We start from the raw sequence: 27,133 nt of genomic DNA on the forward strand, positions 1-27,133 counted from the left end.
TTCAGCCTGCTTTTAATGCTGTGTTGCCCGAGGGTCTGAAAATACTAATACTCCAGATGACTATATATTGTTGCACAGAGAATCCTTCTAATTCTCTAAATCTTTGGCTGATATTATATACTGTAGATGGATGGATGTTCAAGGTGTTCCATTCTGAAACTGTTCCATGTTTTTAGAAGCAGTTTGTTGCAGCTCGGCGAGCCTTCCCCATCTTTACGTCTTACTGTCTGTCTCTCTGAAATGCTTGTTTTATACCCAGTTCTGTTACTGGCCCATGGCCAGTTGCGCTTGTTAGCTGTCAAACGCTCCTCTGATTGTTCCTGATTTGTGCCAATTCATTTATAATATTTTGTTGCTTCTGTTGCAACTTATTTGTATTTTACAGTCAGAGATAAATGTTTATATTGTAAAAGAGAACAATAAAAGAGGAGAATGACAGGATAAATTCAACATTGGTGTGACGTGTATGGAAAAAAACAAAACAAAAAACCTAGACAGGTGATCAAGAAGAACTGAAAGGTGATAGTGAGCTTAGGTGCTGTTAAAGTGACCTATGCATGAATTATAGGGATATAAATCTAACAAAAACTTAACGATTCAATTCGATTCAGAATTAATTCTCGGTTCAAACTGATTTTCGATTAATAATCATTTACTTAAGTAAAAAAAGGTTCTAATTTCCCAAGTAACATCATTCTTTTATAAGCTTCTAAGAACTGACAAATTATGAGGGCCAATTTGATTTAGATTGGGACATGTACAAAACTTTTTTTCATTGTCATTTTTGTTAAGTTCAGTTAGTAAAAAACAACACAGTAGCCAGACCAACATTTTGCTGCTAAAATGCCCAAGAAGACAAGTAAAAAAAAAAATCATAAAAAAAATAAAAATGACAAAAAAGTTTAAAATGGATTATTTTTATTTACTTGGAAAAAAAAAAATATATTTTTTTTAGCAAAAATATTGATTTCAAAATTGTGAAGCAAAAATCCCGATTTTTGATTTTTTCAATTCAATTCCCCACCCCTTGTAAATTATTAAGGCTATATTTAGAGGTTTAATGTGAAGTCAAATGAATAATTACTGGGGCACATTAGAACATTACAAAAGGGCTACATTAAGATTTAACTCAGCAAATTGTATGTCATACGTAACAAGCAGCTTCCTGCAGGTTTGTTCAAATATTCCAGATGCTTGATGTGAAATAAAAGCGAAATAAACAGTTATCAGCTGCTACTAAATTAACAAAGTGGTTGTGTGTGTGTGAAGATTCAGTTGCAATACAGTGCCAGTTATCACCTCAGTGATAATATCACCATCATCAGAGTAAATAAACATTGTTCATCACTGCTGCCCAACGCTTTGTGCTTGCTGAAGATGGGGAAATGAAAAGAAGAGATGCAATCCGATTGGCTTCCTTAGTTTGGCAATTTTTTTTATCGTTTGGCTTTATATGAACTCAATTATTGTAAATTAAACTAATGTGGACAATATAATTGGATTATAATTGGATTCTGGTGAATTGGATTAAATGGTTATCTAATTGGATTGGACATCTTTTTAAGTGCCTTGGAATGACTTCATGGTGAATTGGCATCATCACTACAAAAATCACTGCATAGAATTTAATTCAATTACAATTTTTGACCATGGGGAAGTTTTAAAGGTTTGTCTCCTTCCATCCATGATGATGTTGTCTGACTGCCTGCCAGACATGATGCTGCATATGACCCAAGAAATACTTCATTTTCACACTGTGATGGGAAATTTAGCTATTTTTGTGAAACAAAATGTTCTATGAAAGCAACAACAAGGCCAGGCCAGCTTCTTATTTAACTTTATAGCCATTTTTACACACGAACACAGGGAATTTTGAAGAGAAAGTGCAGACAGACAACTTAGTCCTGCGTTTTTTTCACGTGCAGGAGAACTTTTGCAAATACGGAGCATGAGCCATGTTGTGATGCAAAAATCCGCATGGAAATCAGTTTTCTCTACAACATGCTGAGAAGAGCAGATAAGGCTCCTTGTTGCATTGATTTTAATGCTGCATGTCTTTGTACACGTCCATAACAGACAGGAACAAATGGAAAGCAACATATATGGCAGCAGAAAAGGAAAACAAAAGGAACAACTCTCTAACATGTACACGTTCATTCGCACACAAGCAGTGGATCTGCTAGAAAATTTCCTGCAAAGACATCTGAATGGTGCATGCATTTGCACTAGCACATACCAACACTCCAGTAGATGGCAAAAATGTATGATTTAGTTTGTGTATGAAAACTGATAATTTACCCATCCATTATGTTGTTGATATTGAAGCTATTACTTTCATTAAAGGTTTTGACAAATATAGATGTTATCTCTAAAAAGTATTTTTTATTAAGTAAAATAGATGCTATATATATGTATGTATGTGTATATATATATATATATATATATATATATGTATATATATATATATATATATATATATATATATATATATATATATATATATATATATATATATATATATATATATTTACTACACCATAACTTTAAATCATAATAATAAGAATAAGAATACGTATAAGAATCTAGAAAGCTGTTGGTTGAAGATGAGAAAGAAGGTTAAACATGTGTCTCTTTGTGTTTGTGTTCTGCTGCATTGGCTCATGGAAACAATATGTAGATCAGAAAAGAAGCCAGCCAATCAGTGACACAGCAATAAATACAATTCCCCAGCCAAGTGCAAGCAGGAAGGACAGATAACCACCCAAACAAACATGCACTTACTAGGCAACCTGCCATGCAGGTGATTCAACATCTGCTTGACACCTGGACTTACAGTCAGACGAGTTGTGCTTCTCCTTCCTCTTTCACTGAATGAAAAAATAAAAATTCTTCTCTGTTGTTATGAGTGTGGATACATTTCACAGCTCAAATAAGGAGCCGCAGTAGGGCTTTTTTTTTTTTTTATTTTCTCAACCCAGCCTAGTGAATAGGTGCTTCAGGACAAAAACAATCTAGGTACGTCCAGAGGTCAACTACCCAGTATGGGGCTCCTTTCACAGCAACCTAACTTTTAAAGGACTTTTTTCAATTTGCTTTAACATTGCTTATATAAACACTGAGAGGACAGCATAGCTAGCTGTTGCTTAATCATAAGTAAAATTATGGTGTGATACTGCACCATGCCATCCACGTGGTTTAAGGATTAACTGTGGTTTTCTTATGCCTTCATCACTTGCTATGCAATTATATGACTGATTAAAAACAGAAGGCAAATTTGTTCAAGTGTGTCAACAAATGATGCTGTTGCAGATAAATGTGTACTGCTTGAGCTCAAGCAGCACTTTCTGCTTAAATTTGATCACTATAAATGAATTTCACTGTGTTTAAAATCATCGTCGTAGGTCTAAAATGAATTAAATTATGACTCAATTTGTCATTATTAGTGTGTTAAATGTCCACAGTCACAGCATAATCATGAAAAAGGCCAAGAGCAAGTCAAATGAATAAATTATAACCCTGCCAAAGCGTGTACACTGTGCATGAATGTACTAATAGACTATACTGAACAATATCTGAAAGTCTGATAGAGGGATGGAGCAATGCATTTTCTATATGAAGCAGTGAGAGTAAGGATAAAGGCTTTATAGCTTTACAGCAAGAGAGACGAAAGCTGAACAGATGTCAGAGTCTTAAGTGGCTCTTTAGCAACAAGCACAGAAAAAATGAGCAGGGTGGGTCTGAGCCGACAGACAAAAGCTTAACTGTGTCAGAGTGAGCACTTCTTTTCCATGTGGAGTTACAGTCACTGTCTCGTGTTGTCTTTTGTACTTTCACATAAACTTTAAGCTTTATGTTTTTCTCTGTAGCAAGTTTTTGTACTTTATTGTTTATGGTGTGACATTAAACCCCATAATGCACAAGAAGAAAGAAATAATATTCTCTCTGCCTTGCCATAACATTCATTCCAAACTTTATTCTCAGTTTTATTTGTAGCTTTCAAAAGACTTTACAGTTTGGGATTTTAAATCTCAAATGAAATGTTTCCTTCACATTTTCTAAGTAGTTTTTATCTGTCTGGGTCACTACTCTGACATCTCCAGAGAAGGAATAGAGAACTGCTAAGTGGTACAACTTGGACACTCAGGGGGTCAAATGAAATGGCTCTTAATAATCATGCCTCTATTAGAGAGTCTCAGTGCCACAGGGGGCAAATAACTAAGGACCTCTGCATGGTCCAGCAAGCACATTTGCAATAAGATAATCGTAATGGTCAGCTGATTGGGTAAAAATGACAAGGAGAGGTAGCTGCTCATTCTTTGTAAAGAAAGCAAAGCATAGACATGAGAATAGCATTCTTTGGCGTGGTATTTGAACTTTTGCAGTCTCTTTAGAGTATATGCCTAACAAAAGCTAAAAAGGCAGGCGACGTCAGCAGACATGTGACTATACTGGAGTTGGCTGTTTGCATGAAATGAATGACATAACTACAGCTCACTCACTGACGGTCAATGGTTGGACTGGCTTGAAATCCCAGAAAATTCAGCAAAATTGAAAAAATGCAAATGTGAATTGAGCGTACTTACATGAAGTAAAGAAAAGAAAGACTACAAGACTACTGTAATCCATCAGTCCATGGCCCCATATCTCATTGTAAAAATCCTGACAAAAAGGCAAAAATTGTCCACAAGAAAGAGTTTACCTTTCTCAGGACTCTTCTCACGTAATATGGCCAATTTAATAGATTAAAAACTCTTATTATAAAACTTGATAAGGTTTTCATCACTAAATTCCACTAAAAAATCTTTCTTTAAAGTACAATCAGACATCTGGATTCAGAATTTCACAAAAAATACTAGGAAATGTCTAAGCCCATGCTCCACAAGCTATTTATAGGTCACAACGACCTATAATATGGAATGATGATATTTTGTTTTCCTCACAGCTAGCAGTAACAGCCATTTAGGGGTTATTAGAACTGGTGACATATCTGTCTAACCTCTATATAACATACAGAATGGAATAAGGTTCCGTCTCCATACAATTTTCTGATTAGTTAGCTTTTGCCAAAGTTAAGAGAATGAAAATGTATACACTCTGCTTACGTATCGGGCTCTTTGTGACTTCAAAGTTGCTAGACAACTTCTGATGTCACGTTCATTGGCTAAAAAATACTTGTTATTTCTACATGCACATTTAATTTAGTGATCTTTAGATGTGAATAGGTTGGAAAACTGCCTTTCTATCACTTGACCGAGCGGGGCTTTCTATTTCTTCTCCTTTGATAAGCCGAACATCTTCTGACAGCGTAAGGATTAATTCACAGACACAACAGCTGTATTGATCTCATCATCTAACTCCCAGCAAGAAAGCAACACACGCTGATGCAAGATCCCACTGAGCAGAATATTTTATGACTCTCTTTAGAGAAATCGAATTTCCTCATGCTTTCATGAGCTGCACGATACAAGCATATGATATAGATTTCTGTATCAGCAATAAATTACTATGAATCTGTGTAACTTGGCATCTTTACAAGTGACACACTGATGTACACAGGTCTGCACTTAGAATGTAGGAGATAAAAAGGGATCAAAAAGACAAGATGAAAGTAAAGTATCCTAGTTTAGATTTAAAAGTTGAGTCAGATTGTAAAAAAAAAAGATGGACTAGCAGTTCACGTATGTGAAGAGGTACGACATTTTTTAAGAAAAAAATTCATAATGTGGACAATAAACATTCAGCATGCAAAAATTTAAATGTAGAGGAAGTTGATTGAGTAGATATCTGTCTCTGCAATTGCAATATTATGGAGGTGAAGATGTTCAAAACAGTAGACATGACAGTGCACCTGAGGAGCAACCTCCCTGCACTACTGGTCACCATCCTGGATAGAAATGTGGCAGCTGTGAAGTCCCTGGGCGCTAAAATCTCTCAGGGTCTGACGTGGGAAACAGCTGTATTAAAAAAGAAGAAGGTTCATCCTGCCACAGACGTTTGCCGGTCCAGTTCTATCCCTCTGTTATTGAGTCTGTCTTGTGCATGTTTAAAATGGTCTGATTTTGTTCAGCTACCAAATCAGCATTGAGAAGATTGTTATGAACTGTACTGCTGACAAGATCACTGTTGCTAATTTACCCAGATTCCCAAATCTGTACTCCTCTAGGATGAGGAAAAAGGCAGGTAAGAGCTTTTTAGATGCCTATAATCCAGGTCGCCACCTTTTTTTTGGCTGCTGCTTTCCAACTGGTGCTTTAGATCTGAGAACACCAGAAGATCTTCCTACTGGCATCGCCTTGTATTTATCCTTTTTTTTCCCTCCACCAAGGAGGTTATGTTTTTGCCCACTTTATCTGTTTGTTAGCAACTTCACACAAAAAGTACCTGCCAGATTTTTTTTAATTTTTTTTTTATTTTTTATTTTTCCTGAGAATGGGTCTCAGTCTAATTTAGATTCCATTATATTCTGGGAGCTAGATGGAAAGAAATGTGGTGTGGCACAGGAATGTGGAATGAGCTGCTTGGAGGATGTCTGTGCTCTCAGAGTGCTTTTTTAGTTTTTATTTATTCTCACCATCTCTTGATATCTCTGTTGCTGTTGCTGTATATAGTCACCATTAAACTTCCTGTACCAAGAAAAAACCCTTGCATCTACAAACACTCTTGGCAATAAAGCCTTTTTTGATTGTGCTTAATATAGCAGCTTTAACTATTTGCTATGTAAAGACACTGAGGAATAATGGTTTACACTCCAGAAAGAAGTGATGAAATTCTCAATGTGCATGTTGTGGTCTGAGCTGCTATGCTCTGCGTTGTTGCAGTCAGCACAGCTGTGTTTACATGTTAATACAAGTGTGCAGCTTGGAGCACGACACAGACAACACTGGTGTGGCTTCCTCAACATAGACAGCTCATACAATCTGCTTTAAAGTAACAGATTCAGCCTTAGATTTGGTTCCACTTCTTATACTTTTCATGTATTTAGTTTCAGTACAATTTCATTCTCTTTTAATCAGAATACTGATATATCAGCATCTGTATTTAGAAGTCACCATATGTCATCATAACCACGCTTCTGTGTATGAAAAATATAAAAAGAAGTCTTTTCATTTTATACATTGATTTTTTTTTCTTCTTTTGACCGCTGCTAACATTATTCTAGCTGAATTGTTGCGTCATGGCAGGTATGCTGAGTAATTACTCTGCAGCTGCTGATAGCTTCTGCACATGTGAAAGAGGACAGGGCACGTGAATGAAGTCACTGAACATGATTCCCCCTAAAGGGAATAATACTGGAGGAAAGACGGGTAACAGCAGTGAGGACAAAGAGCCTCACTCCCCCACCCCACTCCTGATCTTCTGCTACTATCCAGCTCAGACGGGGTCATACCAACCATATCCGCTGAGGCCACAAGAGCGGGAGAACACATGTTGGGAGAGAAACAAGGATGGAAGGGGGAGTAGATGAACAGTGGGAGGTAGAGTGAATGATGTTTCTCTCTGAGGAGTTGGAGGCTACAGCCGATATTGTATTGCTCTGCAGAAGAGCAAAGGGCATGTAGAAAAGTAACATAATTATGTGTGGATAACAGGAACACTGCAGTATGTGTGTCTAGAATTAGATTAAAACCTTAACATGTGCTGCCTCTATGATGCTATTATTGCACAAAGTCCAGTATAAAGTATCTTTGCAGAGTTGATGCTCAATAATTGCGCAGATAAACATTACATATGTTATCATATTTCTACCTCAGGAGGAATGCAATGATCTAAAGTGGGTGGAAGAAAACCTGTTCTCCTCCAGGCATCCCAGCTGACCCATTCATTTTATGGATTATCCTCTCATGACAGAAGGTGCAACTCACACTACTAGTTTACACTTGATCCCCCACCCCTTTCCCAAACACACTCACACATACCATGTGACTTTAACTCTTTCATCTTCCATGCATACACGAGTGGGCACAAAATTGTCTCAGTCTATTCTTTTTGCCTTTTTTATGAGGAATAAAAAGTAGATTGATATTATATGATAATTATTAATTACGGTCACAAAAGACCCCACAACCACCTGATCTCTTGCCCTTCATAAAAGACACAAAAATACAAATTCAGTAATGCAGTTTAAAGATTCAAAAATTCCCATTATAACCATATAAAGAACATAGACGGTCATTCCTCATCATGTAACAACATACAAAGTTATTTTTCAACAAACAGTAGAATTGGATTAAACATTTAGTAAGATAAAGTAATCATACTTTAGTATAGATCTAGTGCCTCCATAGAATTATGTTTTTCTGTTTTTATTCTATTGAAGAAAGTTGAGTAAAAGAAAAACAAATGTCTAACAAATTTTCATTGCGGTGAGCTAGTAAAAGTCCTTAATATCTGGAGGTCATCAACAATTAACGTGATTTAGTTATTCTTCGTTCTATTTTCTTTGCAAAGGTCAGCATGAATATGACACCTTTGGACTTTAATGTTTCAGTTCACCTGATTTTTATTTTTATCATTTCACACACTCCATCATTGTGCTCTTTGTTATGGCTGGCTTATATTCTGTTGATGGAAGTGTTTTCACTGTGGTCGGTGTTGAAATATGTGGCACGCCTCTCTGTGGGTGTGAAAAGATTCATTTGTTCGCTTTAGATTCAATACTTGCTCTGCAGTACTGGAATAATGAGGGCACAAACCAGCATGTAGTTAAACTGGATACTTGGGTTATGTGAGTTTTGTGACCTGTGTATCACCGTGAACATTAGTTAAACCTAAATGTTAACACTGGGATTAGCATAATGGCTTAATTAAAATGATACTAAATGGAGTTAGTTTTATTAAGACAAAAATATTTCATTTACATGAAAAATGCAAGGTTTGACAGTAGATATCACTTTCACATATTCTTTTTCTTTTCATTTCAGTGCTTCAGTGTTTCTCTTTCTAATGTTGCACTCTTTTTTAATATTTATCTTAATTCAGAGGTTCTGCACAAAATTCCTGTAAAATCATCGAGTATTTGCTTGTCCATCTCCTAAGTGTCAGCACTCTTCAGTTTATAAGCTCAAATAGAAGTCTCTATTTCTGTGTTTTGGCATAATGAGACCACACTCAACACTGATTTGCTCTGAGACTGAATACAGCTCTGCTTAACCATTTTCATCCCTGAAATTGCTTCCATAACAACTTGAAGTAGACTTGACACCTCCCAATGTAACTTAAAAGGTATTATGCTCAGCTGCAATTAAGATCAATTAGGCGATAAGAAATTTGACATTTTTTCTAATCAAGATATTGAGGTGATCTGACTTATCTTAACAGCTCGAGATGATAGTTGAAGCAGATGTGCTAGTCACGTTGGGAATTACTCAGCTTAGCTGTTTCAGCAAATCTTGACAATATCACAGAGAGCCAGCTTTGACTACTACACAGCCCAGAGCCAAAACACAATGCAGCCATCATTGTTGTTAACTTCTGTATCTCAGGAGGGATCTCCGTCGAGTCAGAAAACTTTCTGATGCCACTGTAGGCCATTTGTGCATGACAATAGCCTCGGGGCAGTGTGAGGAAATGTTAACCACTCTTCTTGGAGCAAACGTGAATCCCTCACAGAAGTTCCAGGTGAATAACATCATAAATTGTTTAGATTTGTCGAGAACGACTATAAAAAAAAAAAAGAAAAATCTCCGGAGTGATTTTGGAGTGCAGTGCAAAATCATCAATGTGTAAATCTGTCTTTATGTAATGTCATAATATGTATCAGTTGTTTTCAAACTTTTTGAGCCATGACCCCTTGGTGTTTGTGAGGATTTGGTTCACCACTGTGGCAAGGCAGCTAGATGCTCAAAACCAACTTCTCTTATGGCAATAAAGCCAAATTCCGATTCTGAATATGGCATGTGTGCTGACTTTGTTGTTTATATGTTAATGTGTTTTAAAAAATTAAGAAATGAATGAAAAATTTACCTCTACGTTGAGGATTTAAATTTGACAGCCCTGGTAAAACTCACAATTTTATTTGATAAATGTAGGCTATATATTGTTTTTACAATCATCTGGTGACCCGCTGAATTTTTTTCCTTCAGATTAGGAACCACTGCTTTATGTAATGTCATGTATTCACAGTACATGACATTATATATACTGTAGTACTTCCTAGCTCTGAACCAGCCAAGGATTCATGTGCATCACTTAGCTTTTATTGTCTGTTTTTGCTGAACATCTCTCAGTCAGGTGTTATATAATTTTAAATCTTTCATTTTCCCTTTAATTATTCATTATCAGTTTAGCTGAGGTAGTCCCTTTTATCATGTATCAGCAACCTTTCCTATTCAAGTCTTGAAAACTTCCCATATGAGTGACATTAGTACACTCTTTCCTTGTCATGTTGTGTGTATTGATTTCACATTTTGTGTTGAATTCTCCTTACATGAATGTGTGAAATTTAGTCCATATAATATGAACAGTACATTGATTTGGTTTAAACATCTTTTCTGAAAGGACTTCACTGTTAGTGCAGTCTACCATCATTAAACTGTTTCAGCACAATAAAGGACATAGATTGTATATTTCTTTTTTCCATCCAATCAATATATATTTTGTGTGCTTTTGTTTACATTTGAACAAGCAAACAGCTTCACAGCCTTACAGCATACAAAAGGCTTTTAACCTTCCTGAGACCACCATGTTTACAACCCTGAGCTATTTCTGGAACCACCCTGATCTTTGTGTCCTTCTCTCCCTTCTGGTTCACTCCAAACCCTTCTTCCTTATCCCCGTGGTCATTTGTATTCATCCACTTTCATTTACTGTCACCCCGCGTCAGCTACAGCATGCTCTGAGCTCCCCTCTCGCTTGGCAAGCTGTTCTGCTAGTTTTTCTCCCTAACTCTCCTCATTCCCTCAGTCCTGCCCTCCCTCCACCTGTTTCCTCTCATCATGGCAGGATGCATATATGCCAATGTCACTTATTGAATAACAACTATTACTGTGCTCAGAAACAAGCATAGCTGAATATTAGATGTATGCGCAAAGGTTGCCTCTCAGCTGCATGAAAGTGCACATGCACACATTCAGTCAAGCGTTCCAGTGGACTGTTCCAGTGGATCCTTGCCAGGGTCTATGTTACTTCCCTCCCTAGCACTGAAACCTAGTAATAACTGAAGCCTCCCTGAAGTTTTAGCTTAATGGGTCATTATTCAGGCTTGAGGCACATCAACTATGACTCATGACGCTTTGAGAATTGCATTTTGTGATTTGGACAGTTTCAAATTTATTGTCAAAATAACAGATACTCTTCCTGTGTTTGTTTTTTTTCTTCCCTTTTTTCTCATCTATTGATTCTAGAACAGATTAGTTCATTTAGCCCATTAGTGCCATGCTTGGATATGTTATTTATTGTTTTTAATGCTTTAAAGTTTGCTTTCAAATAAACATTTCAATGCAGTTCTTTTCCTTTGACAAGAATAATATAAATACATGTTTTTAACCAATGACTCAACGACAGGATATTCTATTCTATTCTATTCTATTCTATTCTATTCTATTCTATTCTATTCTATTCAACAGTCATTTAACAGATGCTTTTAAACAAAGCGACTTACATATGAGTGAGAACAACACAAGCACGTAATCAAATAGTAGAGGACATCGTAGGAAGGTGCTAGTGGACTGTCCAGTTGGATTCTAATATCATACATTACCTGAAGTGAAACAATATGATAATTTGAAATATTAATGGGATGACAAACACTTCTGTTTGGCAATATGAAGTCTAACCAAGTGTTACAGCTCAGGCAGATACATTTCCTCAATTTTTAAAATAATATTAGTCACTAAAAAATGAGCTAGACCAAACTGTAAAGCAGGACCTAAAAGGGTAAAAATACAACCTGTGGTCACACATCAAGGTGTCTTAGTCTGTTATTATCCATGTGGTGGAGAGAATTAGGTGCTCGTGTTCATCACAAACATGACACTGTTGTACCGCAGCCATGCTGGTAGGTATGTATAAATGGTGCATCCGACTGTATGCATGTGTGTTGCTTTTAGTCCAAAAGGAAAAGTGTGTGACCTTTTACCATCAGGGTGAGAGAGAATCAGTCCTCAGTCCCTGTCAGGGTTGGGTACAGCTGTACAAATCAGGCCACTGTCCATGAGATATTCTTAATGTGCCTGAGGTACCAGCTGCACTGCACAGCAGAGAGATGTACTCATAATGGAGACAAGGCAGAGTTCTGCCTTGTAAAGAGTAGGACTACAAAAAATGTTGGACAAACATGTTGGACTCAGGTGCTCATAGATGAAAATAGACAATATAAACAACCTTAAGTATAGTTTCATACTTGCAAAAACATAACCAGATCTTATGTGCATGAAAGAAAAGCAGAAGTGCAGCTCATAGCAGCTCTTAAATGACACAAACCTTCAGTCTTTTTAAAGTATCTTGATTGGATGTTGGGTTGGATTGAATTTGGAGTATAGTGTCACTTAGTATTATTTTGTTTTTGTTTTCTACAAAATATCTGGGCACCAGTGGCTTTTTTTTTTTGGAGAAGTGGTTCAGGTAGACATGCTGACATGCAGGTTTGAAGGGTCTAAGCCAGAACCTGGACCTGGACACCCTGTCTCTTTAGCCTCTGTACATGAAGTACTCACTCATCCTGCTCCCCCAGGCTCAACCTGGCTCACCCTGCTATTATTTTTTCTTTTGAATAAGCTGTTTTTAATATTTATTGTTGCAGAGAAGGACTGCAAAGCCATAGTTCACTTGAGGAATACTGTTTAACAACAGTTCTTCATTTTACTCAAAACCGATGAGCTGCTCACAATTAAAAGTTTGCTTTTGCTTTTTACATGTTTGTCTAGAAGAGTGAAACTACAATTTTGCATTAACAAGTCTGCTTTCACTACAAGCAGTGAATAATCTGTAAACAGGATCTAAATGTTTCTGCTGAAAGACAAAGAAACGACATTTAAAGAAGAGGACCGATGACTGATGAAAATAACTGATGACCCCGTGTAGTGTAAGATGGACACGGCACATTAGTGGATAAACAGTCACATCATTGTTAACTGTGGCAGGAGGAACACTATCTTTCCTCTCCTTAGGGGATAGGAAATGTAGCGCCTCAGCATCTCTTGGAAGCATTTCTAAACATTTGCTGCCATCTGTTGGTCAGACACATAACATGAATAGTTCATACTGAATATTGGATTCTCTTGAAGGACCTTCTGTGATCATGTTTTTAGATGTGGATGACTTGTAGTACATTAAAGACAAAATTGAGCTTTGTGACTCCATTTGACCCTTTGCTCTTCATAACATCAAACTCTAAAACATGTTGATTGATGTTTCTGCAATCCTAAAGGGAAGGTGCACTGTTATTTGACTTAGTATGTTTAACTTTCAGTTTCAGTTGAATTGCATAATTTGTATTTATATTTCATTTTTATGTTTTGTGTTTACCTTCCTTGCTAGCAAAGATGGTGATCAGGCCACTGGCTTAAATGTGGTACAGTGCATTTATTTTCTCTCATTAGATTATGGCTCATGTGCAATATCCTTAATGTATATACAAATAAAATATGGCAAGGGGAATGGTAACAAATAAACAAAAACAAATAACATAAACAAATAAATTCTTACAAAGGAAAAAAGATTTTTTTCATCAGATTAATATAAATAACTCTTAGACAGACAAAAGTAAATGTGTAATACATTAATTGCTATATTGCAAATAAAAGAAATAAATTCTGACTGTAAACAAATACTAAAATGATAAAAAAAGGTTTATGTACGGATGGTTAATCATCATTCTATTAAAATAATTGTTATAGATTTCACGAAGATTATACATATTTGGTAGTAACTGTTTAGATGTGATGTTTAGATTTGATCTTGTTTAATCTAATTAAATTAAGTTAAATATAATGCCTATTTTTATTTACTTTACTTTTACTAATTTTAGTTTTTACCACTTCTTTTTTGGTTGTTTGTTCATATATGGAAAAAGAGAAAAGAAAATATAATAGATAAGAATTGTCCGTTAATTTTTTATCATTACTATTATTGCAGTAATGAATATTAATATATATATTTTTAATTGTGGCATGCAACTGTTCCAGAAGGAGTATAATTGAGATGAACCTTGTATATTGCACTCAATGATGCTTTTGTCTTCTGGTAAAAGTTTAGTACACCCTTTCTTAGAACCTTTCATCTCCCAAACCCCCCCCCCAAAAGATTGCATGAAGTGTTTCTAAAATCAATGAATATTAGTTATTCTTATATGAAGCTAAATAATGACTGTTGTCATCTATTTATCCGTGAGGCAAGCCAACGTTTTCTGTGTATTATGGTTGTTTGCTGAATCAGCTGCAGTTTCTGACAGTAGGCGAAGACGTCCACTCGAGGGAGACAGAGCTTCATCAAAAAATTTGAACATATTATATTTGTAAATCCCAGGACTTGTTGGTGGACACCAACAGTGAGGGATGCCGTCAAGCTGAAGGAGTCCTATCGGGCCTTCTTGGCCTGTGGGACTCTGGAGGCAGCTGATGGGTACCGGCGGGCTAAGCGGCATGCGGCTTCGGCTGTTGCCGAGGCAAAAACTTGGGCATGGGAGGAGTTCGGCAAGGCCATGGAGAAAGACTTCCGGACGGCTTCGAGAAGATTCTGGTCCACCATCCGGCGGCTCAGGAGGGGGAAGCAGTGCTCCATCAATACTGTGTACAGTGGAGATGGGGAGCTGCTGACCTCAACTCGGGACGTTGTGGGTCGGTGGAAGGAATACTTCGAAGACCTCCTCAATCCTACCAACACGTCTTCCGATGAGGAGGCAGAGCTGGCGGACTCAGGGGTAGACTCTCCTATCTCTGGGGCTGAAGTCGCTGAGGTGGTCAAAAAGCGCCTTGGCGGCAAGGCCCCGGGGGTGGATGAGATCCGCCCGGAGTTCCTTAAGGCTCTGGATGCTGTGGGGCTGTCCTGGCTGACACGCCTCTGCAGCATCACATGGACATCAGGGGCAGTACCGCTGGATTGGCAGACTGGGGTGGTGGTCCCCCTTTTTAAGAAGGGGGACCGGAGGGTGTGTTCCAATTACAGGGGAATCACACTCCTCAGCCTCCCTGGTAAGGTCTATTCAGGGGTCCTGGAGAGGAGGGTCCGCCGGATAGTTGAATCCCGGATTGAGGAGGAGCAGTGTGGTTTTCGTCCTGGTCGCGGAACAGTGGACCAGCTCTATACCCTCTTTGGGGTCCTGGAGGGGGCATGGGAGTTTGCCCAACCAGTCTACATGTGCTTTGTGGACCTGGAGAAGGCATCCGACCGTGTCCCCCGGGGGCTCCTGTGGGGGGTACTCCGGGAGTATGGGGTACCGGACCCCCTTGTACGAGTTGTCCGGTCCCTGTGCGACAGGTGTCAGAGCTTGGTCCGCATTGCCGGTAGTAAGTCGGATTCGTTTCCGGTGAGGGTTGGACTCCGCCAAGGCTGCCCTTTATCACCGATTCTGTTCATAACTTATATGGACAGAATTTCTAGGCGCAGCCGAGGTGTTGAGGGGATCCGACTTGGTGGCCTCAGGATTGGGTCCCTGATTTTTGCGGATGACGTGGTCCTGTTGGCTTCATCTGGTCGTGATCTCCAGCTCTCGCTTGAGCGATTCGCGGCCGAGTGTGAAGCGGCTGGGATGAGAATCAGCACCTCCATATCGGAGACCATGGTCCTAAGCCGGAATAGGGTGGATTGCCCTCCCCGGGTCGGGAGTCAGGTCCTGCCTCAAGTGGAGGAGTTTAAATATCTCGGGGTCTTGTTCACGAGTGAGGGAAAGATGGAGCACGAGATCGACAGACGGATCGGTGCGGCGTCTGCAGTAATACGGGCTCTGCGCCGGTCTGTCGTGGTAAAGAAGATCGATTTACCAGTCGATCTACGTTCCTACCCTCACCTATGGTCATGAGCTGTGGGTCGTGACCGAAAGAACGAGATCTCGTATACAGGCGGCTGAAATGAGTTTCCTCCGCAGGGTGGCCGGGCTCTCCCTTAGAGATAGGGTGAGGAGCTCGGTCATCCGGGAGGGGCTCAGAGTAGAGCCGCTGCTCCTCCGCATCGAGAGGAACCAGTTGAGGTGGCTCGGGCATCTGGTCAGGATGCCTCCTGGACGCCTCCCTGGTGAGGTGTTCCTGGCACGTCCCTCTGGGAGGAGACCCCAGGGAAGACCCAGGACACGCTGGAGGGATTACATCTCTCGGCTGGCCTGGGAACGTCTCGGGATCCCCCCCGCAGAGTTGTCAAATGTGGCTGGGGAGAGGGAAGTCTGGGCTTCCCTGCTTAGGCTGCTGCCCCCGCGACCCGACTCCCCGATAAGCGGCAGAAGATGGATGGATGGATGGATGGATATTTGTAAATAATATTATAGCCTGTCATGACCTGCATTTACTCTTTCTTTAAAAATTTTTTTTGGTAAAATCCCCCTAAAGGGATTATTTTTATTTTCTCTGCTTTAAAACTGCCTGACACCTCTTTGCACTTTGCAGTCATCTAACAGTATTTCAGCACTGTCACACCACCCATCATATACCAGACCAAACAATTATGAACCTGAAGAGGTAACTATAGCAACAGGTATATGTTGTAAATCTAAGAGATCGTCATCTGAACAAGCACTCTGCCAGTACCGAGTCAGACTCCAGACTGTGCTCTGTGAGGTGACAGCATGCTGTGTGCTGCCAAAGAGAGGCATCCAATCTGTCCAGATTAAACTGTATTTTGCATAGAGCTTGTGTTTTTTCATGCAGATCTGATATATTTGAGTGGACTCTCAAAGTTTTGTTAAATGGCAAAAACTGAGGCACTGTATCGAGGTTACATGCTAAGCGACATACTGAAATCATTCAGTTTTTCTCTCCATGTTAAAGTCAGGAAAAAGAAAATCAGCTTTTTTGTGTTTTTCATCAATCATACATCTGTTGTTGGGAAAACGTTTAAGCTTCAGGAGACATTGTTACGAACACAAAATGCTACTTTTGTGAAACCAGCATCATTTTCCCCCTGAGACTCTTCAGGCAGTTTTTATTTTTAACACAAAGGGTGTTTTTAGTTCAATTTACTTTGTAAGAAGACTTCTGTGCATTAAAAATGTTATTTGATAAGGTATTGTATTACACATCAGTTAGATTTTGCCTTCATTCTCATGTTATTATTTTATTTACTGGAGTGGTTTAAGTTTTGTTCAGTTAGATCTAGGCTCATAGGAAAGAAAAAAACTTTTTGCTTTTTTGTTTTTAAAGATTATTCTGTGTCAGGACCTTAATGTCATTAATCATTGCAGTGTTCTGTGCTGGTATTTTAATGTTTCTTTTTTTCTTTATCTATATTACAGTGTTTTTATGGTGTAGGTCAGTTTGAGTGTCTAGATGTGCTTCACTTTGTCCTGTGGATTGGCTTACCTTTTCTTGCTTTTGTTCGCTCAGCCATTAGTTCTTGGCAAATCCACTTGTCCCTTTCCATCCATGTTGCCCGTGGTAACCAAGGGGGGAATGTTCATAGACGTCATGCTCAGCAACGGGGAGTGGTTATGAAAAAATATATATTACAAAGCATCAGAGAAGAAGAGACAGAATTAGAATGGAACGAGACGAGATGAGGAATGGCTTGGTCCAGAAGTAAAATAGAATAAAAACAGTGATGTGAATTTGTCATGAGAGTAAAAAGCAAGGTATCATACCAGTGAACGATATTTTCATCTCTGTAGTAGGAGTAAGATTGTGGTGGGGGCTATATGGACATACCCCTCTCAGTGTTCAGCAGCTACTATGCTGTCATTGTGAGATTTTCTTTTTTTTGGTTAACTCTTAAGTGTCATTGATTGTATTGGGGAGTGACTCAGTTGTTTAGAGGATCAGAATCAGAGACAGACCTGATGCTTTCCCTTGCACCTCCTCTACTATCACTTGCTGTAGATGCCTCACTGAAGTACCAAAGGGAGGGAAATTAACCCATCAATCTCCTTTATTCAGGATGTCAAAGCATTACTAATATAGAATAATGTCCAAAACATTGTAGTTAATGCCAAATGTGGAACTTCCCTGAAACTCCCATTCATAATGCTACTGTTAGCAATTTTGTTTTTGTTTTGCTTCATTTTTGCTCACAAACATTAAGCTAAGATTAAGATTGAACGATCACATCATTTACAGCTCAAAACTATGGTGGCCAACAGGGGCAAACACACTTTGTGTATAAAAACATGCTGCATAGGAAAACAACCTATAGAAGAAAACACTGCATAAGTGAAAACAACAACAAGAACAAAATGTCGCATAAACAAAACCATCTTCAAGAAAATACTACATATTTACTTTCACAACAGAGGCACGCTGGTGTTGACATCTATGCAGGGAACGGTAAAAGTTTAAGCAGCCCACGATTAAGGATTTGATAGTTACGGAGAAGCGCAAACTAACAATGTAATCAGTTCCAGCCTCTGTCCCAGACTAAGCCAGCTGATCCTTAGGATTTATTATGTTCTCTGTGTGATTTTAAAAGATAAGTCTTACAGCATAGAATCAGAGTTTCTGCATTTTAAGACATGAAGTAGGCTCTGCTGAAACTTTGCAGCCTGTAGTTTGTAATTTTTCTGGCCTGGATCTGCGATTTTCTGCTCTTTGCCCATTCCCTTGTGATTCCATTTTTAGGTTATTAGTAAAGTTAATCACCCTGTTTTTTTGGTTTTAGGAAATTGGCTCTCTCAAAAAACAAACAAAAAAAACAAAAACAAAACCCTTAAAACACTAGCCACCAAGTTAAGGACTGCTTTTTGCTCTTAGGTTTGCATGCACCTCTTTGATATGCTGCATAGAACCTGTCTGTAAAACATGCTTATCCAGCTCTACTGATTTGTATTAGGAGTTTTTTGTATAATTAGTTAAGTGTTACTTATTCAGAATAGTGCATTTTATGTGATGAATAAATGATGATGAAATAAGAAATATCAGTAAAGGTCTATTTTAGAGATGCACAGATATGAAAGTTTTGTACGATCCCGATATCCAATATTAATATTGTTGTTCTTGCCAATGATCAATATGTACCAATAGTGATATATTCATTCATTCATTTTCCTAAGCGCTTAGCCCAATTCAGGGTCACAGGGGAAGCTGGAGCCTATCCCAGCAGTCTTAGGGTGAAAGGCAGGGTACACCCCGGACAGCTTGCCAGTCCATCATAGGGCCACACAGAGACAAACAACCACTTACGCTCACACTCCCTTCTGTGGGCAATTTAGATAATTTAGCCAATTAACCTAACATGCATGTTTGAACAGTGGGAGGAAGCTGGAGTACCTGGAGAGTACCCATGCATACACAGGGAGAACATGCAAACTCCACACAGAAAGGCCACTGTCCAAACCTTGCTCCAGCCAAGGATTGAACCAGCGACCTTCTTGCTGTGAGGCCAAAGTGCTAACCATGCCACTGTGCAGCCCTCAATAGTTATATATTGTTTTCCAAAAGTTAACATGATAAAATGTTATACAAAAGCAGCTTAAATTTCCCACCACTGTTTGTGAACTTCTGGATGTTGGTTTTCAAATACAAATACTGCATAATAACATGACACCTGCACACACACACACACACACACACACACACACACACACACACACACACACACACACACACACACACACACACACACGCACCCATGAGAGTGCATGGGTGCATATAATATAATATAATATAATACAATATAATACAATATAATATAATATAATATAATATAATATAATATAATATAATATAATATAATATAATATAATATATATAGGGGTGGGAAAATCGAATTGAAAAATTGAAAATCGGGATTTTATTTTTGGGATTTGGGAAATTAGCAATATTGAAGAATTATGAGAATCGCAATTTAAATTGAATCGGCGCCCAACAAATCGGAATCGAATCGAATCGGGACAAAAGCGTATCATCACAGACATAATATAATATAATATAATGTAATACAATACAATACAATACAATACAATACAATACAATATATAACGCCCCCCACCCCCATATATAATATATATGGGGGTGGGGGGCGGGGGTATGTCCTCCCTGTTTATGTGTGGGTTCTTACCGGGTACTTTGGCTACCTCCCACCATCTGAAGACTGAATCATATCATTTTATATACCAGAGAATATTTGAAGAATTAGGTTAGAGTTAGTCTGCACACAATGATCACACATGTACTTGACAGCAGGACGTACATTATTTTTGCTGAGTATATGAAGAAGTACCATGCGGTTACAGTGCAGAGGGATCAGGATATGATGTGAAAAATATGCTGTAGAATTTATACTGTTTTATTCACAGCATGCCAAGAATGACAGAATAAGCAGATAAGGCTTACTGGAGATTGTTTTTTTGTTCATCACAGTAGCACATATGTCTGGAAGTACAGTATCTACATTATGGTTGAGCAAGTGGAATGTAAGATCTGACAAGTATGTCAGTTTTAAATTTCATGCTTTTTAGAGCTAGAGCCAAAACCTCTGCTGTCTCGGTCTGCAATCCTACATTTTCCTCTTAGATCATGTAAAATAGAGACTTTAACATGAAGTGAAAGCTACCATCATGTTAGATATGGTGTATAAAGACTACTTTTTACTCTGTTTACATGTATTTCAATTGTATTTCCTTCTTTCCTCTTTTTTTTCTTAAGTTTTCTTATTGTTCCCAGATACTGTGATGTATGAAGCTGTTGATAGATGGTTACCAAGATTTGGCTCCACCAGTTGCTGGTTAGACTTCTGTGCATTTAGGATGTGCTGGATTGGTATGGTAAGCTGTAAAAGAACATCACACTGGTGCAAAGTTAATGACTGTAGGCTCCGTTGTTGGTTGTTAGGATATTATAATGTTGTGAAGAGTTGTTCCAGTTGGATTCAGCTTGCATCAATGTTGCCATGTGGCTTTTAGGATATTCCCAGGTGTTACTGTGGATCACTTTTGATTTGAATCAGGTGTGTCGAAGCAGGGAACAGAAACCTGGAGGACAGTGGCCCTTGAGGGCCGGGGTTGACACACCAGGAGAGTTTGGAGAGTTACTGATATCCGAGAGATGCAGCTTGATTAAAATTGTCTGCTCAACCTTCCATGAGCAGATAGTCAGGAGTTACATTCTTCTTCACACCTTTCCGCATTAAAAATGCCCACCCCAAGTGTTTGACCAAACACAGTGCTTCTTGTCGCCCCACGCTTTTTGTAGAGTAACAGACTAAAACTAGAAAAGTACTCAGAGAACGCAAACCTCTGCCTGGCACAATGTTAAAGAATCCTTTAAAAAATTCTTGGATCAAAACGCTGTTACGGCTCACTGCCTGTAAAAACATAACCTCCTTGGCATCTTAGAATCAAAAATCATACTGGGGCTAACTATCCTGGTGTGACTGCACCCTAAGGAAACTCATGGTGGGAGGATAAATTAGAGGCCAATAATGCTGCATTAAATGTGCCATTTGGCTGATGTACCACTTTCTGCCAAGTTCATCTACCACCTCTTAGGGGTTGGAAATCTAATTGAAAAAAATCAAATATCTGGATTTTTTGATTCACAATTTTAAAATAAATTCTTTTCAAACTAAAAAATAGATTTTTTTTTCAAATAAACAAATAAGTTATAAGATTTTTGTCATTTTTATTGTTTTTATTGATCCTTTTACTTGTCTTCTTGGGCATTATAGCAGCACAATGATGCTCTGGCTACTGTGTTGTTTTTTTCCTAATTGAAACTAACAAAAATGACTAGCAAGTTTTGTACATTTTTTTTAAAATTCTAAAATCAGCAATATCAAAGAAGCATGAGAATCGCTATTTAAATCAAATCGGCACCCAAAAAAAGTAGAATTGAATTGAATCGGGACAAAAGCATATTGTCACAGCCCTATCGCCTGTCATTCTGTCAAATTGTGAAAAAGTTAACTAAGTCTCAATGTGTAGAAGATAAAATGGCATGAGATATAGGTGTTTCCACTGGGATGGATCCTAATCACCTTGAGTTCTCCATTTGTGTCACAATAAAGTCAGATTTTGCTAAACTAATGATGCCTCCAATAACCTCAGCTGAACTGGGTTAATGCTTAAAAGTGTTCACATTTTAACACTGAACTATAATGACAATCAAAAAAAGCCGCCAGTGAACTGAACACAATCATTGCTACTGTGAGTATGTAAATATAAATGCTGATGCTGACAATGAGGTCATACACTACCGGCACTTTAGCATAGCCTCCATACCATCAGCTGTGGCTGTGTAAGTCAGAAGCACATTAGTCTTGTTTCCTTTAATCTCTGGAATGAAAAGTGTAACCAGAGAGAGATTCTGTCTGTCTGGATCTGTGTTTTCATTTTTTTTTTTGTGCAGCTGCATATCAGGAATGCCTAGATGAGGAGTGGCTTGAATTCATAATGCTATAGTTTTATAGCTGCCCTGTACTGGTAAAGTACAACTGCTAAAACTGAACTGCTAATCAATTTCTTTTGCACGTTTGTTTCGTATTCTGATGTTTCAGATATCAGCAGTCTTGGTAAGAACTACTAAACCATTTAAAGCTAATATTTATTTTTTATTATTATTATTTTCTTTTTTATGTAGCTTTGTATGTACATGTGCATGTATATATTTTTGTATGTATATATGTGACTATCCAGATACATATGTATGTATATGTATATATCTGCAAAGAAATGTTACCCTAATGCTAATAAAATAAAAAGAAGTTAGTTCTTATCTAGACTTTCATAAACAGTTTTAGGATCTCTAATGGTAAACAATGGGATGCACAAAAATTGGTTCAACATAAATACAGTTTATTGATGCAATATAATGCATCAATTGCTGGGTGGAAGATGAGAGAGGCTATCAGATATAACGCAGACATTTTTTGGTTGGTTGGGTGGTGTGTTGTAACACTCCTTGTTTCTTCTACCGAATGCAACTGTAAGTCAGATTAACCACATGGCGTCATTGACTGGGTGCACAGATGTTCACAGATGCTTGTGCCTGGACTTACCAGACACAGGTATGCATACAACATTTTTGTACAGTGTTTCTAATGCTTAACATCTCTTCTTTATATTCCTCACTCTTCTCCTCCTCTCTATTGTGTACACTCACACTCAAGCACACATGCACGCACTCTCTCACTCTCTCTCTCAAACACTCACACATGCTCACGCTCCGCTCAGCTCTAAAGGATCAGTAGCTTATAAACTGGCTGCACTCAGCAGTCAGTCTCACTGAGTAGGAAGAGAAAGAAAGGAAAGATAAATTGCTTCGAGTGGATGGAACAGAATTCTGCTAAATATTATTCGATTGGGCCATATTGGACATGATTTTTTTCCCCCTTTTTTTCTTTTTTTTTCTACATCCTTGAAGCTGTACAGGTTGCGTTAGACTTTTACAAGACAACTCCTGGCTAAAATAGGCTGAATTAACACACTTAAAGTCTTGCAGGGCTCAATTTCACTGGATTGTGTGGAGTCCTCCTGTAGGCCTGGAGGAGAGAAAGCTGAAATGGAATTCCCGGCTTCGCATCCCACCCTCCTTCCTGCCTTCTTTCATCTTGCCCTCCTCATCTCCCTCGTACTTTCACCGCAGACATTCAGTGTAGAGGAGACAAAGGCAGCAGCTCTCAGTGCTTCAGTTCTTCTGGTGGCTTCGGTAAAGATGAAAAAATAGAGAGCCAGCACCTTTCTTCTGTTTTATTCCCTTTGCTTTTGCACAAAGGGAGGTACTAGAGTGAGAAATTTCCAGGAGAGATCTTTTTTCAGTTCATCACCCGGAGGAGTTTCTTTTTTTTTTTTTTTTTTTTTTTAACAGATTTCTTAACTGTGACTCTTAGCAGAGAAGAAGCATACCTCTGGTACGGAAATTACTTAATCTCTGATTTCCTGAGACTGCCTTCAGTGCTCATTTATTTGGCTGCTTGTGGAGGTCTCGGTGGTGAAGCCGGGGTAGGCATGGCCCAACAAGGAGGCATGGGGGTGACCCACCAGGACACCCTGGCAGTGCCCCCCATGCCCAAACACTCCGGCTTGAATGAAGACCTGGTGAAGATCCTGCGGGAGAACTTGCTCCAGCCGGAGAGGCCACGAGGACATCGGCGGTCGCCATCGTCCATCTCCCCCCGCCTTTCTCCACGCAACTCGCCGCGACTCCTTCGCCGCATGTTGCTCAACAACAACATCCACAAACAGAGGCGCTTTACTGTTGCACACACCTGGTGAGCATTAAATGTACAGATGTTCAGAGTGTTGGCTGTGTATGGGGTGCTGCATTGGCTAATAAAGCCAATGTGTTTGCTTTTTGTTAGACAACATGTGCTTTTAACCACACACGTTGCAAACTTTCAAGGTTAGCGCTTTGTTTGTGGAACAGTGTTTGCAAGGGAGGCAGCAGAGCGATAAGCTCTTTGAGTAATTAAACTTTGTTTGCAGTTTAACTTTAATGCTTTCCCCTCACAGAAATGGCAGGAGGATGTGTCAGCAAATCTCCCATGTAGGTTCTTCATATGAAATCTCCTAGGAAACCCTCTTTTCACCTTTAGATAATGAGTTTCTGCTTTGCTCTTCTTCACTGTCGAGCTTAATTTCTATTCCAGTGTCTCTTCACTTTCCCTTCTTTATGAGTCCATTACTTATTTACATTTCTGTTCCACATTTCTGCTAGCCCCTGCACACCCCACCGATACTTTGTCTGCTTTTACCTCCATGTGATCTAAATATGTGAAGAGAAAAGCCACATGAGGGTTTGCTTATTAGGCAGATATTAAAGGAAGTCTTGCATTGCTGCATTTACTCCACTATGCAGTGGTATTCTTGCCACATCTGCCTGCCTGCAGTTTTTTGCCAATTAATTTCTTTTCTATTCCTGGCTGTCTATCACTCTGTGTTGCATTCGCCTAAACCTCATCCCTTTCCTTTCACTCATATCTATTCTGCTCTGCACCCTTCTTTTCCTCTGCGCTCTCATTTTTTCTCCCCAAATACCAATTAAGTCATCGCCTTCTCCCCACCCCCGACCATTTTCATCAGCCTCTCCATTTTTTACGACCCCTCTCCATCTTTTGCTTGAGTCCCTAATTCTACAGCTTCCAATCTCTTCTTTTACAGACGCTTTCTTTGTGACATCAGGATCAGGCTAATGATGTAATTCATAAATTCATCAGTTCTCAGACACATTAGTAATACTTCATTCAGCTATTTAAGTCCAGGTTCACAGTTAAATTTGGAATATTTTGGTTGTTCCATGAAGCTAAGCATAATCAGTTTTACAGTTTTGCAGTCTGCAATGTTAAAAAAGGAAAAAAGAGAAAAAAATCTAACCAACCAGAAAAAGGAAAGAAAAAGCAGTAAATATGTAAACAACCTGAAATTAAATGCAAAAATTGTCCATCTTAAACTTCTTTCCTCTCTTTTTCCCCCTGAAATTGTTTTTTTTATTTTTTACAATTCTTTTCTGTTTGTTTTTGTTATTTCTTATCATGCATTTGCTTTCCTTTTTCCCTCCAGTTCATTACTCATATAGCATTTGAAGTCTACATGAACATTGGGTTTTGGTTTGGCAGATTTCAACAAAAGTGAGGCTACTGTGTCCTCCAGTCACTAATAAAATTAAATTATTAAAATAAAGTTTTGTGAAAACTGATAATTTTTCTTATAAGAATGTCAGAATAGTTAGATCAGAGTTATCCGGAATAACAGCTTTATTTCTGTTCAACGATAAGGGAATATATTGTACATATTTGAAATGACACACCTGTACATGTGTATAAGAACAAAGAGCATTACATGTTATCAGATCAGTCTGATCCTACATTACTAAAGCTACCTTTTCCATACCTCGTGCACATACAACACCACGTAAACAGTTGGCATCAGTTTGCTCATAGAGACACCAACTTATGGGTGTCTCTGTGGTTTATATTTAATTCATTAGATATGGCTGCATGTGTGTACTAGAAAAATGGTTGCACCACATCATTCTGCCACTTACATAATCAAACTGATTACACAGTTCAATGATGAGAAATAGTCTGACTCAAGTGCTATGGCAGTGGAGTCATTTTGATTTTAACATCTGACGATCATAGATTAGATTAGATTAGATTAGATTAGATAGCTAAATAGATAGATAACTAATGTTGATATAATAAAATAATAAAAAAAAGAATAAAAATCGTAATAATAATAATAATAATAATAAAAACAATCAACATTGCATGCCCATGGAGATCATCTCCCTGTGCCATGGACCGCTACACCAGCTGTAATGACTATTTATCTACTTACTGACAGTGTGCCAGAAGCGTGGATTATGTCCCAGAGATGGAGATTATGATGTATCTTTCCAGACAATAGTTGTCAAAATAGGGCAACATTTATTTCCCCTGAGAAAACAACCAAACAAACAAAAATCTAAATATTTTATCTTCTCTTTTTGCACATTGTTCATGAAACTACTGAAACATGTAAACATGTGTACGCCTCACTTTGGTTTAAGGTGATACTACACTGCGTTAAAGCTACAGATTAGCCAGTAAACATGGAAAACCTTGCTGTCGGCCTGTTGATGTAAAAATAAAGATATTTCAGCTTAAAATGCCTTCATGTAATGTCAATCACAAACATAAAATGCTCTTTCTGGTGTTCATACTTTGGTGCTTCAATTCAATTCAACTTTATATATAGCGTCAAATCACGGCAATGCCATCTCAAGACGCTTTACAGACAGGAAAGAAAAACATAATGAAAGCCAAGTCATAATAGCCTATATAAGGAAACCAACAGATTGAGTTGGAGTGCTATATTTAATATGAATGAATGACATTTTACTTTAACCTGATCCTTAGGAAAGCCTTTTCTTCCTCGCGATGAAAAGATCAAATTAAAGGTACAATAACAAAATGCTAATGTATAAAGTGAATGACCCTGTAATAGGTGTTTAACTTGTTGGTCATGCACCTGTTGTTTTCCCTTGACATTTGAAAAAAGTGGCTGACAATGTCATGCAGAGACAAAATGATTGTGTGAACTTTGGAGAAAAATAGCTGTCTGTCTGTGGATGTGTCAACCAGG

The 27,133-nt window shown here is 38.4% G+C and overlaps 1 protein-coding gene across 3 annotated transcripts in view; it reads left to right on the plus strand.

Moving 5' to 3' along the window:
* Positions 1-27,133, plus strand: part of pde4d (phosphodiesterase 4D, cAMP-specific) — a gene marked incomplete at its 5' end in the record, with an annotated part of 182,957 nt that overhangs the window by 72,299 nt on the left and 83,525 nt on the right. The window contains one exon of one of the 3 annotated variants that reach the window (XM_079251329.1): positions 24,017-24,279. The exons of the other annotated variants lie outside the window; for them this stretch is intronic. Within the exon in view, the coding sequence (XP_079107455.1) occupies positions 24,017-24,279 (263 nt within the window). Of the gene's footprint in view, positions 1-24,016; positions 24,280-27,133 lie in introns of those variants that run through there. 3 annotated transcript variants of the gene reach the window in all.

The sequence above is a fragment of the Telmatherina bonti genome (genome assembly GCF_933228915.1).
Source record: "Telmatherina bonti genome assembly, chromosome: 13".
NCBI classification, from domain to species: Eukaryota; Metazoa; Chordata; class Actinopteri; order Atheriniformes; family Telmatherinidae; genus Telmatherina; species Telmatherina bonti.